The sequence below is a fragment of the Littorina saxatilis genome, linkage group LG11, assembly GCF_037325665.1.
Source record: "Littorina saxatilis isolate snail1 linkage group LG11, US_GU_Lsax_2.0, whole genome shotgun sequence".
Classification (NCBI taxonomy): Eukaryota; Metazoa; Mollusca; class Gastropoda; order Littorinimorpha; family Littorinidae; genus Littorina; species Littorina saxatilis.
The window spans coordinates 43,438,767-43,451,452 of record NC_090255.1 but is presented as its reverse complement, the minus strand read 5'-3'; the positions used below and the strand labels follow the sequence as shown (position 1 = coordinate 43,451,452).

The 12,686-nt window shown below is 45.2% G+C and overlaps 1 protein-coding gene across 1 annotated transcript in view; it reads left to right on the top strand.

Moving 5' to 3' along the window:
- Nucleotides 1-12,686, top strand: part of LOC138979589 (structural maintenance of chromosomes flexible hinge domain-containing protein 1-like) — a 140,579-nt gene that overhangs the window by 45,274 nt on the left and 82,619 nt on the right. Inside the window, exons 25-34 of the mRNA XM_070352299.1 lie at nt 293-427; nt 2,727-2,889; nt 3,437-3,504; nt 4,119-4,264; nt 4,661-4,787; nt 5,963-6,043; nt 6,294-6,449; nt 6,678-6,803; nt 11,310-11,389; nt 12,478-12,635. Coding sequence (XP_070208400.1) covers nt 293-427; nt 2,727-2,889; nt 3,437-3,504; nt 4,119-4,264; nt 4,661-4,787; nt 5,963-6,043; nt 6,294-6,449; nt 6,678-6,803; nt 11,310-11,389; nt 12,478-12,635 — 1,240 coding nt within the window. The remainder of the gene's footprint in view (nt 1-292; nt 428-2,726; nt 2,890-3,436; nt 3,505-4,118; nt 4,265-4,660; nt 4,788-5,962; nt 6,044-6,293; nt 6,450-6,677; nt 6,804-11,309; nt 11,390-12,477; nt 12,636-12,686) is intronic.

Sequence of the window (12,686 nt, the reverse complement as noted above, 5' to 3'; positions counted from 1 at the left end):
GAGGGCTTTTTTCTTTGGTATTATCCCTTTAAGTTTTACTCACATTGCTCTTGGTAGAGTCTCCAGAGCCAAGGCTATCCCTTGAGAGAAGAGAGAAGGATGTTGATGAAATGTCTCCAAGTTGACATGATACGTGTAAACCTATGAGCCCCTGCTTCGCCTTTGTGTGTACACCATGCAGCAACTTTGTCACTTCCATGAGAGATTGCATAATCATTCATCAACCCAGAATAATGCAATTGCTGAATTGGTAGTCTTGATGCTAATTGGTTGTGTTTAATTTCTCACCCAGTTTCCGGACAGTCCTGGGATTTCCATGTGTACGGTCAACACTAGCAACACGGGGTCAGCCGTCCTGACCACCGCCCCCATCGCCATCAAGAAACTGACCGCTAACACCGCCATCACCGCCAGGTTTGAACTGCAGGTGAGTGGGGGGTGAAAGTCACGTCGTCGCTTTGCGTTGTGGTTGCAACTTGTGTGTGACCCTGACACATCTCCTTTACCTGCCTGTATATTGATTGTCTTGGTTTACAGGCAGGTTAGACAGGTCAAAGACAATTTTCCATTTTAATGGACAATAAAGTGTTTTTATTGTAATTGTTGTGTGAGGTCCTGCCTAGCTCTCACTCCTTGCTTGAGGGTTTGCAGTGATTACTTCCCTTTGTTATTTGATTGCACTCTTTCATCTGTTTGAAACAGGGCTTGAAATCATCCTCCTTTTGGAGGATTTTCTCAAATGAAAGATCTTTTTCCTCTCCTCCCTAAATGTCTAAAGCTTCCTACCCTTGTCTTTCTTTTACCCAGTTAATGGACCAGATTGCTTACATTTGGTTCCAGGTGGGGTTTTTTAATTGTGAGGAGGGCAGACTTTGGACCCTCCACAGGGGTGCCTCTGCTTTGTTAGCCACTGTGATAGTCCACACGCCAACGTTACCTGCTTTGTTAGCCATTGTGATAGTCCACACGCCAACGTTACCTGCTTTGTTAGCCACTGTGATAGTCCACACGCCAACGTTACCTGCTTTGTTAGCCATTGTGATAGTCCACACGCCAACGTTACCTGCTTTGTTAGCCACTGTGATAGTCCACACGCCAACGTTACCTGCTTTGTTAGCCATTGTGATAGTCCACACGCCAACGTTACCTGCTTTGTTAGCCATTGTGATAGTCCACACGCCAACGTTACCTGCTTTGTTAGCCACTGTGATAGTCCACACGCCAACGTTACCTGCTTTGTTAGCCATTGTGATAGTCCACACGCCAACGTTACCTGCTTTGTTAGCCATTGTGATAGTCCACACGCCAACGTTACCTGCTTTGTTAGCCATTGTGATAGTCCACACGCCAACGTTACCTGCTTTGTTAGCCATTGTGATAGTCCACACGCCAACGTTACCTGCTTTGTTAGCCACTGTGATAGTCCACACGCCAACGTTACCTGCTTTGTTAGCCATTGTGATAGTCCACACGCCAACGTTACCTGCTTTGTTAGCCATTGTGATAGTCCACACGCCAACGTTACCTGCTTTGTTAGCCACTGTGATAGTCCACACGCCAACGTTACCTGCTTTGTTAGCCATTGTGATAGTCCACACGCCAACGTTACCTGCTTTGTTAGCCACTGTGATAGTCCACACGCCAACGTTACCTGCTTTGTTAGCCATTGTGATAGTCCACACGCCAACGTTACCTGCTTTGTTAGCCATTGTGATAGTCCACACGCCAACGTTACCTGCTTTGTTAGCCACTGTGATAGTCCACACGCCAACGTTACCTGCTTTGTTAGCCATTGTGATAGTCCACACGCCAACGTTACCTGCTTTGTTAGCCATTGTGATAGTCCACACGCCAACGTTACCTGCTTTGTTAGCCATTGTGATAGTCCACACGCCAACGTTACCTGCTTTGTTAGCCATTGTGATAGTCCACACGCCAACGTTACCTGCTTTGTTAGCCACTGTGATAGTCCACACGCCAACGTTACCTGCTTTGTTAGCCACTGTGATAGTCCACACGCCAACGTTACCTGCTTTGTTAGCCACTGTGATAGTCCACACGCCAACGTTACCTGCTTTGTTAGCCATTGTGATAGTCCACACGCCAACGTTACCTGCTTTGTTAGCCACTGTGATAGTCCACACGCCAACGTTACCTCCTTCTTCATCTTATCCCATTTCAAGGCCTGCTAAAAGCTGAATGTCTGAAGCCAGCTTGAAGATCTAGTCGTTGGCCTGCTAAAAGCTGAATGTCTGAAGCCATCTTGAAGATCTAGTCGTTTGGAATGTATTGCTGCTGATACAAAAATACAGAACTTAAACTCACTGTATCAATGAAAAGTTAACCATGATGAAGGCATTTGGAACATGCGTGATTCACATTACTTCTGTTTTATTGTTTGTGCAGTGGTACCTCCCGTAACGACCCCTCTATTTATGTGTCCCTCAGTGTATGACTATGATCCAAGGACAGCGCTAGTCAAGACTTTTTGTGGAGTCTCTATTGTCCTTGACAAGAAAAGACAGATGTGTTTAGGGTTTGTGGTTGTCTTGTCTTTTAATTTAATTTTTTTTTTTTTTTTTTTTTTTTTTTTTTTGCTTGTGATCCTGCTTGAAGAGATGAAGAAAAAATAAGTTGAAAAGTGAAATTCTTCTTCTTCTTCGTCGTTCGCTGAAAAGTGAAATTACTGGCATCAGAATATAGTAATGTTGCTATTTCCTTCACAGAACCAGAAGGGAGTCCCGTCAGTGGAGAGAAAAGTGTGTGTACAGCCCAGCGGTCATGCGACGGCTCTACAAGTGTTCCGCCAGTCGGACGACGGAAAGCCCGTCATGATTGAAAACGACACAGAAATCAGCGCCACCGCTGGGGAACAAATCAGAGGACTCAGTAAGTCAGGATTAAAGTTTGATTGTGTGTTTCAGACGGAAAAAGAGAATGACAGCTAACCCAATGTTCACCATTGATGTGTATGTTTCAGACTGAAATAGAGAATGACAGCTAACCCAAAGTTCACCATTGATGTGTATGCACAGTGTGGCCTGTCATTATTCAACACTTTTGGAGCCATGAGCTCTTAACACTTTCTACCCCACCTAGCCGAGACCAGCTGTGCTGCAGCAGGTCACTCAGAACTGTAGTAACTGTGTATCAACACGGTGGAATGCAGGCGTTAGATGGACGTTACAGGAAGCGACTGAAGCTAACCGTCTGAGCTGATATATCCATCAGATGGAGCCATATGAGTGGGTACGGATATATCCGTACCTGGGAGACAATGAGTTAATCAAAGGCTAATAAAGCATGTCTCATCCATAATACAAATGCAAGTGCAGTGGTTATTTTGTGCAAGGCTTTTTTCGGGAGTCCAAAAAGAATATGCACACAATATGTTACTTGTTTCTGTTAAATATTGTGAGGTGTGATTGTGTTTCAGCTTTCAAGTTGCTGGATGAAGGTGACCAAGAAGTGAGCGTCAGTGAGAAGATAGCCGGCAAAGTGAAGGTCAGTGTGAGAAGATAGCCGGCAAAGTGAAGGTCAGTGTGAGAAGATAGTCGGCAAAGTGAAGGTCAGTGTAGGTGTGAAGATAGCCGGCAAAGTGAAGGTCAGTGTGAGAAGATAGCCGGCAAAGTGAAGGTCAGTGTGAGAAGATAGCCGGCAAAGTGAAGGTCAGTGTGAGAAGATAGCCGGCAAAGTGAAGGTCAGTGTGAGAAGATAGCCGGCAAAGTGAAGGTCAGTGTAGGTGTGAAGATAGCCGGCAAAGTGAAGGTCAGTGTGAGAAGATAGCCGGCAAAGTGAAGGTCAGTGTGAGAAGATAGCCGGCAAGGTGAAGGTCAGTGTAGGTGTGCAATGGGGGAAAAAAAAAAAGAGAACACAAAAACTCACAAATATTTTGAAGTCTTCATTCTGGAGGCAAGGTCTGTCTAATTGTATGTGTGCGCACATGTGCTCTTGCTCGCTTGCTTGCCTTTGTGTGAGTGCTTTTGCTATAGTATATCGCCATTAGCTCTTGTGAGAAGTGATGATTAGTAAATGTCCATTAATATGATTAGTAGTAGTAGTAGTATCAACCGTGTATTCAATGAAGCGTAACCCTGACTTACTGTTGGGTCACGCAGGTGAACTGGGTGCCCAAGCCGAGTGTCGACCTGCTGGTCAAGGGTCAGCTGCCGGACATCAAGGCCCCCACCTCCACCCGTGACACCAAGTACTGCCACCTGTCTTACCTGGACGGGTCAGCCGTGGAGATACACTTCTCTGTCAGGTACACACACACACACACACACACCCACACACACACACCCACACACACACCCACACACACACACACCAAGTACTGCCACCTGTCTTACCTGGACGGGTCAGCTGTGGAGATACACTTCTCTGTCAGGTACACACACCCACACACACACACACACACACACACACACACATCCATACACACACACTCACACACTCACACAGTATTGCATTGTTATGATCAAACAGTTTTTTGTTGATTTCCACTACATAAGGATGGTGCAACTCAAATTCAACAACTTTAATTCTTTTGAAAGAGTCCTTGGACCCAGCGTTAGTGGAAGAGGGTGGGGGTGGCGATGATTGGTGTTTGTGACTTGCTGCTTTCTTGACGATGATTGCAATGTCAACGTTGTTGCAGGGCCGAGGCAGGAGAGCCAGCGCGTCTCATCTGTCAGGTGAACGGAGCCACACAGGCAGAGCCAGGGGAGGTTATGCCCGCAACCATCAGCGTCTCACTCGCCGACGCATACGGCAACCTTGTCAAGGTGAAGGTCACACCTTGCTGTCTGTTTGTTCTTTTTATGAGAGCGTTTTTGTTGAACATGACTTGGAACACATTACAGTCAAGGATTTATGATTTTATATTTATTTTTGTGCCTGGTTATTCAGTTGGAACAAATGAAGTAAAATGATTTATGACTTTATATTTAATACTTGTTCTAAATCCTTGTTCTTAAGTTGATAAACACTCTACCCCTTATACCTCTTGCCTCTTTACTCTCACCTCATCTAGAGTTACTGTCTCTAGCTCTCACCTCATCTAGAGTTACTGTCTCTAGCTCTCACCTCATCTTGAGTTACTGTCTCTAGCTCTCACCTCATCTTGAGTTACTGTCTCTAGCTCTCACCTCATCTTGAGTTACTGTTTCTAGCTCTCACCTCATCTAGAGTTACTGTCTCTAGCTCTCACCTCATCTAGAGTTACTGTCTCTAGCTCTCACTCACCTCATCTAGAGTTACTGTCTCTAGCTCTCACCTCATCTTGAGTTACTGTCTCTAGCTCTCACCTCATCTTGAGTTACTGTCTCTAGCTCTCACCTCATCTAGAGTTACTGTCTCTAGCTCTCACCTCATCTAGAGTTACTGTCTCTAGCTCTCACCTCATCTTGAGTTACTGTCTCTAGCTCTCACCTCATCTTGAGTTACTGTCTCTAGCTCTCACCTCATCTTGAGTTACTGTCTCTAGCTCTCACCTCATCTTGAGTTACTGTCTCTAGCTCTCACCTCATCTTGAGTTACTGTCTCTAGCTCTCACCTCATCTTGAGTTACTGTCTCTAGCTCTCACCTCATCTTGAGTTACTGTCTCTAGCTCTCACCTCATCTTGAGTTACTGTCTCTAGCTCTCACCTCATCTTGAGTTACTGTCTCTAGCTCTCACCTCATCTTGAGTTACTGTCTCTAGCTCTCACCTCATCTAGAGTTACTGTCTCTAGCTCTCACCTCATCTAGAGTTACTGTCTCTAGCTCGCACCTCATCTTGAGTTACTGTCTCCAGCTCTCACCTCATCTTGAGTTACTGTCTCTAGCTCTCAAATTCTTGCGTTTGTGTAAAGCAGCCGTAGATTTTGAACCACTAAAGAAAATTCAGTGTAGTTAAGTTAGTTTTTATTCATAGTTTTTGCACATTTTTGAATTTGATGTCTTCTTTCTGATTTTCAGATCCCCAACTCGGCAGTGAAAGACTTCCAGGTGACGTCAGAAGATCTGGTCAAAAAGTCGCTCAAGTTGTCAGTCAAAGAGGTGAGCGTATTACAGTCTCGGCTTGAAAATCAACTGTTAAAGATCCTCCTGGGAGTTATATGACATCAGGCCCAACACAATTCAAGCATTTTCAAAAAACCATGATGCTGATTCTCGGGGGTGAAACACAGAAATGTTAATAGAAGTTTATCGCAAAAAAAACAAGGATTGTAAGTTATTGGAACGTTTTATTTATGACGAAGCAAATGAAGACAGTGGTGTCTAACTTGCCGTGTACTTTGTCCCTCAGAACGTGCTACACATTCAGAACGTGAAGTTTGACACGAAGCGTGTTGGCGTGCACAGACTGACCGTCTCCTGCAAGGACATGACAGAGACCATTCCCTTTGAAGTGACCGCCGGCCCACCAACCGCCCTCGATATGCCCGACTGGGACTCAGAACTGGTGAGCGACGAGAGATTGGAGTGTTTAGTCATACTGGCTATTGCCCCTTCCCTCCCCCCCCCCCCTCCTCTGTATCTGTCCACTGTACCTTGTGGCCATTCTCCCATTGTCGTTGTGAAGTAGCAGTGTCTGTCTTGAACAAGGTGATGTTTGCCAGAATGTTGTCGTTGTTAAGTAGCAGTGTCTGTCTTGACCAAGCCAATGTTTGCCGTGATGTTGTCGTTCCAGCCGGTAACAGTGTACACAGAAGACAAACTGCCGTTCCCTGTCATGGCACAGCTGATGGACGCAAGCGGCAGTCCCTCCTGTACTCCCGACATCCGCGTTCACATCACAAAAGACCCCAAGATCAAGGTACGCTGGCATGTTGCCTTGACTTCATATCAGATTTAAGTTATTCAACAACAGTAAAAAAATAAATAAATGAAGATCCACGTTTTTCAGACCCCAAGATCAAGGTATGCTTGCTTGTCTTCATTTTATTTGTCAGATTTAAGTTGTTCAACTACACTAAACAAATATTAAAATAACTATTTAAGATTGGAGTTCACGTCACTGAAGACCCCAACTACTTGTTCAACTATATAAAACATTTTTTATAAACAAACTTTTTAAGATCCGATCACATCACCTAAGAGCCCAATATGAAGGTATGCGTGATGGCTTGCTTGTCTTCTCCACTTCATTTCTCAGATTTAAGTTGTTCAGCTACACTGGAACCCCTTTGTAAGACCTCCAAGAATCTGAGAAAATCAGGTTGTAAAAAGGAGGGAGTCTTAAAATGGGGGTAAATCTACAGAGGTTTTGCACTGAAAATGTGGTCGTTAAAGGGAGGGAGTCTTAAAATGGGGGTAAATCTACAGAGGTTGTGGTCGTTAAAGGGAGGGAGTCTTAAAATGGGGGTAAATCTACAGAGGTTGTGGTCGTTAAAGGGAGGGAGTCTTAAAATGGGGGTAAATCTACAGAGGTTGTGGTCGTTAAAGGGAGGGAGTCTTAAAATGGGGGTAAATCTACAGAGGTTGTGGTCGTTAAAGGGAGGGAGTCTTAAAATGGGGGTAAATCTACAGAGGTTGTGGTCGTTAAAGGGAGGGAGTCTTAAGATGGGGGTAAATCTACAGAGGTTGTGGTCGTTAAAGGGAGGGAGTCTTAAAATGGGGGTATATTTACAGAGGTTTTGGTCGTTAAAGGGAGGGAGTCTTAAAATGGGGGTATATCTACAGAGGTTATGGTCGTTAAAGGGAGGGAGTCTTAAAATGGGGGTATATTTACAGAGGTTTTGGTCGTTAAAGGGAGGGAGTCTTAAGATGGGGGTAAATCTACAGAGGTTTTGGTCGTTAAAGGGAGGGAGTCTTAAGATGGGGGTATATTTACAGAGGTTGTGGTCGTTAAAGGGAGGGAGTCTTAAAATGGGGGTATATTTACAGAGGTTGTGGTCGTTAAAGGGAGGGAGTCTTAAAATGGGGGTATATTTACAGAGGTTGTGGTCGTTAAAGGGAGGGAGTCTTAAAATGGGGGTATATTTACAGAGGTTGTGGTCGTTAAAGGGAGGGAGTCTTAAAATGGGGGTATATTTACAGAGGTTTTGGTCGTTAAAGGGAGGGAGTCTTAAAATGGGGGTATATTTACAGAGGTTGTGGTCGTTAAAGGGAGGGAGTCTTAAAATGGGGGTAAATCTACAGAGGTTGTGGTCGTTAAAGGGAGGGAGTCTTAAAATGGGGGTAAATCTACAGAGGTTGTGGTCGTTAAAGGGAGGGAGTCTTAAAATGGGGGTAAATCTACAGAGGTTGTGGTCGTTAAAGGGAGGGAGTCTTAAAATGGGGGTAAATCTACAGAGGTTGTGGTCGTTAAAGGGAGGGAGTCTTAAGATGGGGGTAAATCTACAGAGGTTTTGGTCGTTAAAGGGAGGGAGTCTTAAAATGGGGGTAAATCTACAGAGGTTGTGGTCGTTAAAGGGAGGGAGTCTTAAGATGATTTATTTACAGAGGTAATCAACTGAAAATCTTGTGGTTGTAAAATAGAGGAAGTCTTAAAATGGGGGTAAATCTACAGAGGTTATGCACACACAAATCTGACCAAATTAGGTTGTAGAAAGCAGGGAAACCTGTAAGTTGAGGGATGTAGAAAGCAGGGAAACCTGTAAGTTGAGGGATGTAGAAAGCAGGGAAACCTGTAAGTTGAGGGATGTAGAAAGCAGGGAAACCTGTAAGTTGAGGGATGTAGAAAGCAGGGAAACCTGTAAGTTGAGGGATGTAGAAAGCAGGGAAACCTGTCAGTTGAGGGTTGTAGAAAGCAGGGAAAGCTGTCAGTTGAAGGTTATAGAAAGCAGGGAAACCTGTAAGTTGAAGGTTGTAGAAAGCAGGGAAACCTGTAAGTTGAAGGTTGTAGAAAGCAGGGAAAGCTGTCAGTTGAAGGTTATAGAAAGCAGGGAAACCTGCCAGTTGAAGGTTATAGAAAGCAGGGAAAGCTGTCAGTTGGGGGTTATAGAAAGCAGGGAAACCTGCCAGTTGAAGGTTATAGAAAGCAGGGAAAGCTGTCAGTTGGGGGTTGCAGAAAGCAGGGAAACCTGTAAGTTGAAGGTTATAGAAAGCAGGGAAACCTGTCAGTTGAAGGTTATAGAAAGCAGGGAAAGCTGTCAGTTGAAGGTTATAGAAAGCAGGGAAAGCTGTCAGTTGGGGGTTATAGAAAGCAGGGAAACCTGCCAGTTGAAGGTTATAGAAAGCAGGGAAAGCTGTCAGTTGGGGGTTGCAGAAAGCAGGGAAACCTGTCAGTTGAAGGTTGCAGAAAGCAGGGAAAGCTGTCAGTTGAAGGTTATAGAAAGCAGGGAAAGCTGTCAGTTGAAGGTTGTAGAAAGCAGGGAAAGCTGTCAGTTGGGGGTTGTAGAAAGCAGGGAAACCTGTAAGTTGAAGGTTGTAGAAAGCAGGGAAAGCTGTCAGTTGAAGGTTGTAGAAAGCAGGGAAAGCTGTCAGTTGAAGCTTGTAGAAAGCAGGGAAAGCTGTCAGTTGAAGCTTGTAGAAAGCAGGGAAAGCTGTCAGTTGAAGCTTGTAGAAAGCAGGGAAAGCTGTCAGTTGAAGCTTGTAGAAAGCAGGGAAGCCTGTAAGTTGAAGGTTATAGAAAGCAGGGAAAGCTGTCAGTTGAAGGTTGCAGAAAGCAGGGAAAGCTGTCAGTTGAAGGTTGCAGAAAGCAGGGAAACCTGTCAGTTGAAGCTTGTAGAAAGCAGGGAAGCCTGTAAGTTGAAGGTTATAGAAAGCAGGGAAACCTGTCAGTTGAAGCTTGTAGAAAGCAGGGAAGCCTGTAAGTTGAAGGTTATAGAAAGCAGGGAAAGCTGTCAGTTGAAGGTTGCAGAAAGCAGGGAAAGCTGTCAGTTGAAGGTTGCAGAAAGCAGGGAAAGCTGTCAGTTGAAGCTTGTAGAAAGCAGGGAAGCCTGTAAGTTGAAGGTTATAGAAAGCAGGGAAAGCTGTCAGTTGAAGGTTGCAGAAAGCAGGGAAAGCTGTCAGTTGAAGGTTGCAGAAAGCAGGGAAAGCTGTCAGTTGAAGGTTGTAGAAAGCAGGGAAAGCTGTCAGTTGAAGGTTGCAGAAAGCAGGGAAAGCTGTCAGTTGAAGGTTGCAGAAAACAGGGAAAGCTGTCAGTTGAAGGTTGCAGAAAGCAGGGAAAGCTGTCAGTTGAAGGTTGCAGAAAGCAGGGAAAGCTGTCAGTTGAGGGTTGTAGAAAGCAGGGAAAGCTGTCAGTTGAAGGTTGCAGAAAGCAGGGAAAGCTGTCAGTTGAAGGTTGCAGAAAGCAGGGAAAGCTGTCAGTTGAAGGTTGCAGAAAGCAGGGAAAGCTGTCAGTTGAGGGTTGTAGAAAGCAGGGAAAGCTGTCAGTTGAAGGTTGCAGAAAGCAGGGAAACCTGTCAGTTGAAGGTTGCAGAAAGCAGGGAAAGCTGTCAGTTGAAGGTTGTAGAAAGCAGGGAAAGCTGTCAGTTGAAGGTTGCAGAAAGCAGGGAAAGCTGTCAGTTGAAGGTTGCAGAAAGCAGGGAAAGCTGTCAGTTGAAGGTTATAGAAAGCAGGGAAAGCTGTCAGTTGAGGGTTGTAGAAAGCAGGGAAAGCTGTAAGTTGAAGGTTGTAGAAAGCAGGGAAAGCTGTCAGTTGAAGGTTGTAGAAAGCAGGGAAAGCTGTCAGTTGAAGGTTGCAGAAAGCAGGGAAAGCTGTCAGTTGAAGGTTATAGAAAGCAGGGAAAGCTGTCAGTTGAAGGTTGTAGAAAGCAGGGAAAGCTGTCAGTTGAAGGTTGCAGAAAGCAGGGAAACCTGTCAGTTGAGGGTTGCAGAAAGCAGGGAAAGCTGTCAGTTGAGGGTTGTAGAAAGCAGGGAAAGCTGTCAGTTGAGGGTTGCAGAAAGCAGGGAAAGCTGTCAGTTGAAGCTTGTAGAAAGCAGGGAAAGCTGTCAGTTGAGGGTTGTAGAAAGCAGGGAAACCTGTCAGTTGAAGCTTGTAGAAAGCAGGGAAACCTGTAAGTTGAAGGTTGTAGAAAGCAGGGAAACCTGTAAGTTGAAGGTTGTAGAAAGCAGGGAAAGCTGTCAGTTGAGGGTTGTAGAAAGCAGGGAAACCTGTCAGTTGAAGCTTGTAGAAAGCAGGGAAACCTGTCAGTTGGGGGGTCTTTAAAGGGGGCCTCCATTGTACTATTGCTTCTTCTTCTTCTTCTTCTTCTTCTTCTTGTCGTTCGCCTTAACACTTGAGTCCAGCTCTGGATATGAAACTGGTGGTCTTTTGCAGAGCCTCCACGGGACCGTGCAGCTTGTCTCGGAGGGTCGTCGGCCTGGCCAAGTCTCGGTCCTGGCCGACAACCTCCTTGAAAGTCCAAGTTGATGAAATATTTGTGGTTGTTGTGCAGCTGATTCCGGCTCCCCAGCCCATCAAGACAAACAGTGAGGGCGTGGCCGACTTTGGCATCATGTCTGTGTCCGGACCCACGTGAGTACTGTACGCTTGGAGAGTCACTCAATCTGGGGTGCAAGGTTGATGGATGTCTAGACCCACGTGAGTACTGTACGCGTGGAGAGTCACTCAATCTGGGGTGCAAGGTTGATGGATGGTTTTGATGCAAGGGCTGTGAACGTGTTGGGAGTATCGATAGGAAGTTGCTGAATATGTTCACAGTGATGTTGGTGTGGTCTGGTCTTTTTTAGAATGGCACTGGTTACCAAGAAAACTTTGATGTTGTCAATATTGCAGCAGTTTATTAATTGAATTTGACTTTGGTCAGACATGTAATAGTATATGAAGGAACTGAATTGTAAAGTGTCAGCAGTGTCCGTGTTACAGGCAGTGCTGTTGAGCTGTTGTTGTTGAGGTGTTGTTGTTGAGCTGTTGTTTGTTGAGCTGTTGCTGTTGAGCTGTTGCTGTTGAGCTGTTGTTGTTGAACTGTTGCTGTTGAGCTGTTGTTGTTGAGCTGTTGTTGTTGAACTGTTGCTGTTGAGCTGTTGTTATTGAACTGTTGCTGTTCAGCTGTTGTTGTTGAGCTGTTGCTGTTGAGCTGTTGCTGTTGAGGTGTTGTTGAACTGTTGCTGTTGAACTGTTGTTGTTGAGCTGTTGTTGTTGAGCTGTTGTTGTTGAGCTGTTGCTGTTGAACTGTTGCTGTTGAGCTGTTGTTGTTGAGCTGTTGCTGTTGAGCTGTTGTTGTTGAGCTGTTGCTGTTGAACTGTTGCAAAGTTTGTGAACAGATGTGTTACTGTTCTTCTGTCTCTCTGTCTGTTTGTCAGTCTGTCTTTATATGTGTTTCATGCATTTCTGTCAATGGTCAGCCAGAATTTGTTATTAATGCAGAAGCAAGCAAGTGTTTGTAGTGTGTCAAGTGTGTGTGTGTTAATGGCGTGCGTGTGAGTGTGTGTTAATGGCGTGTGTGTGAGTGTGTGTTAATCGTGTGAGTGTGTGTTAATCGCGTGCGTGTGAGTGTGTGTTTATCTGTCTGTTTGTCAATAATGTGTTCCTGATTCTGTTAACTGCTATTTTTAAGATGTTTGTGTCATTCACTCCATGGGAACTGCATGGCACTGTTCCAGAGGTGTGTACGAGTTTCAAGCCAAGGCGACCATCAACCGCACGGTGCTGTCAGGTCCCAAGATCCGTGTGTCGGTCCAGCCCGACCCCATGAAGCCACGAGAACTGACCGTAGACCACAGCAAGAATGCTTCCTTTATTGCCGGACAAAAAATGCCTGGTGAGTTTATTACAGGGAGAGAGGGAGGGAGGGAGACAGCGAGAGAGGGGG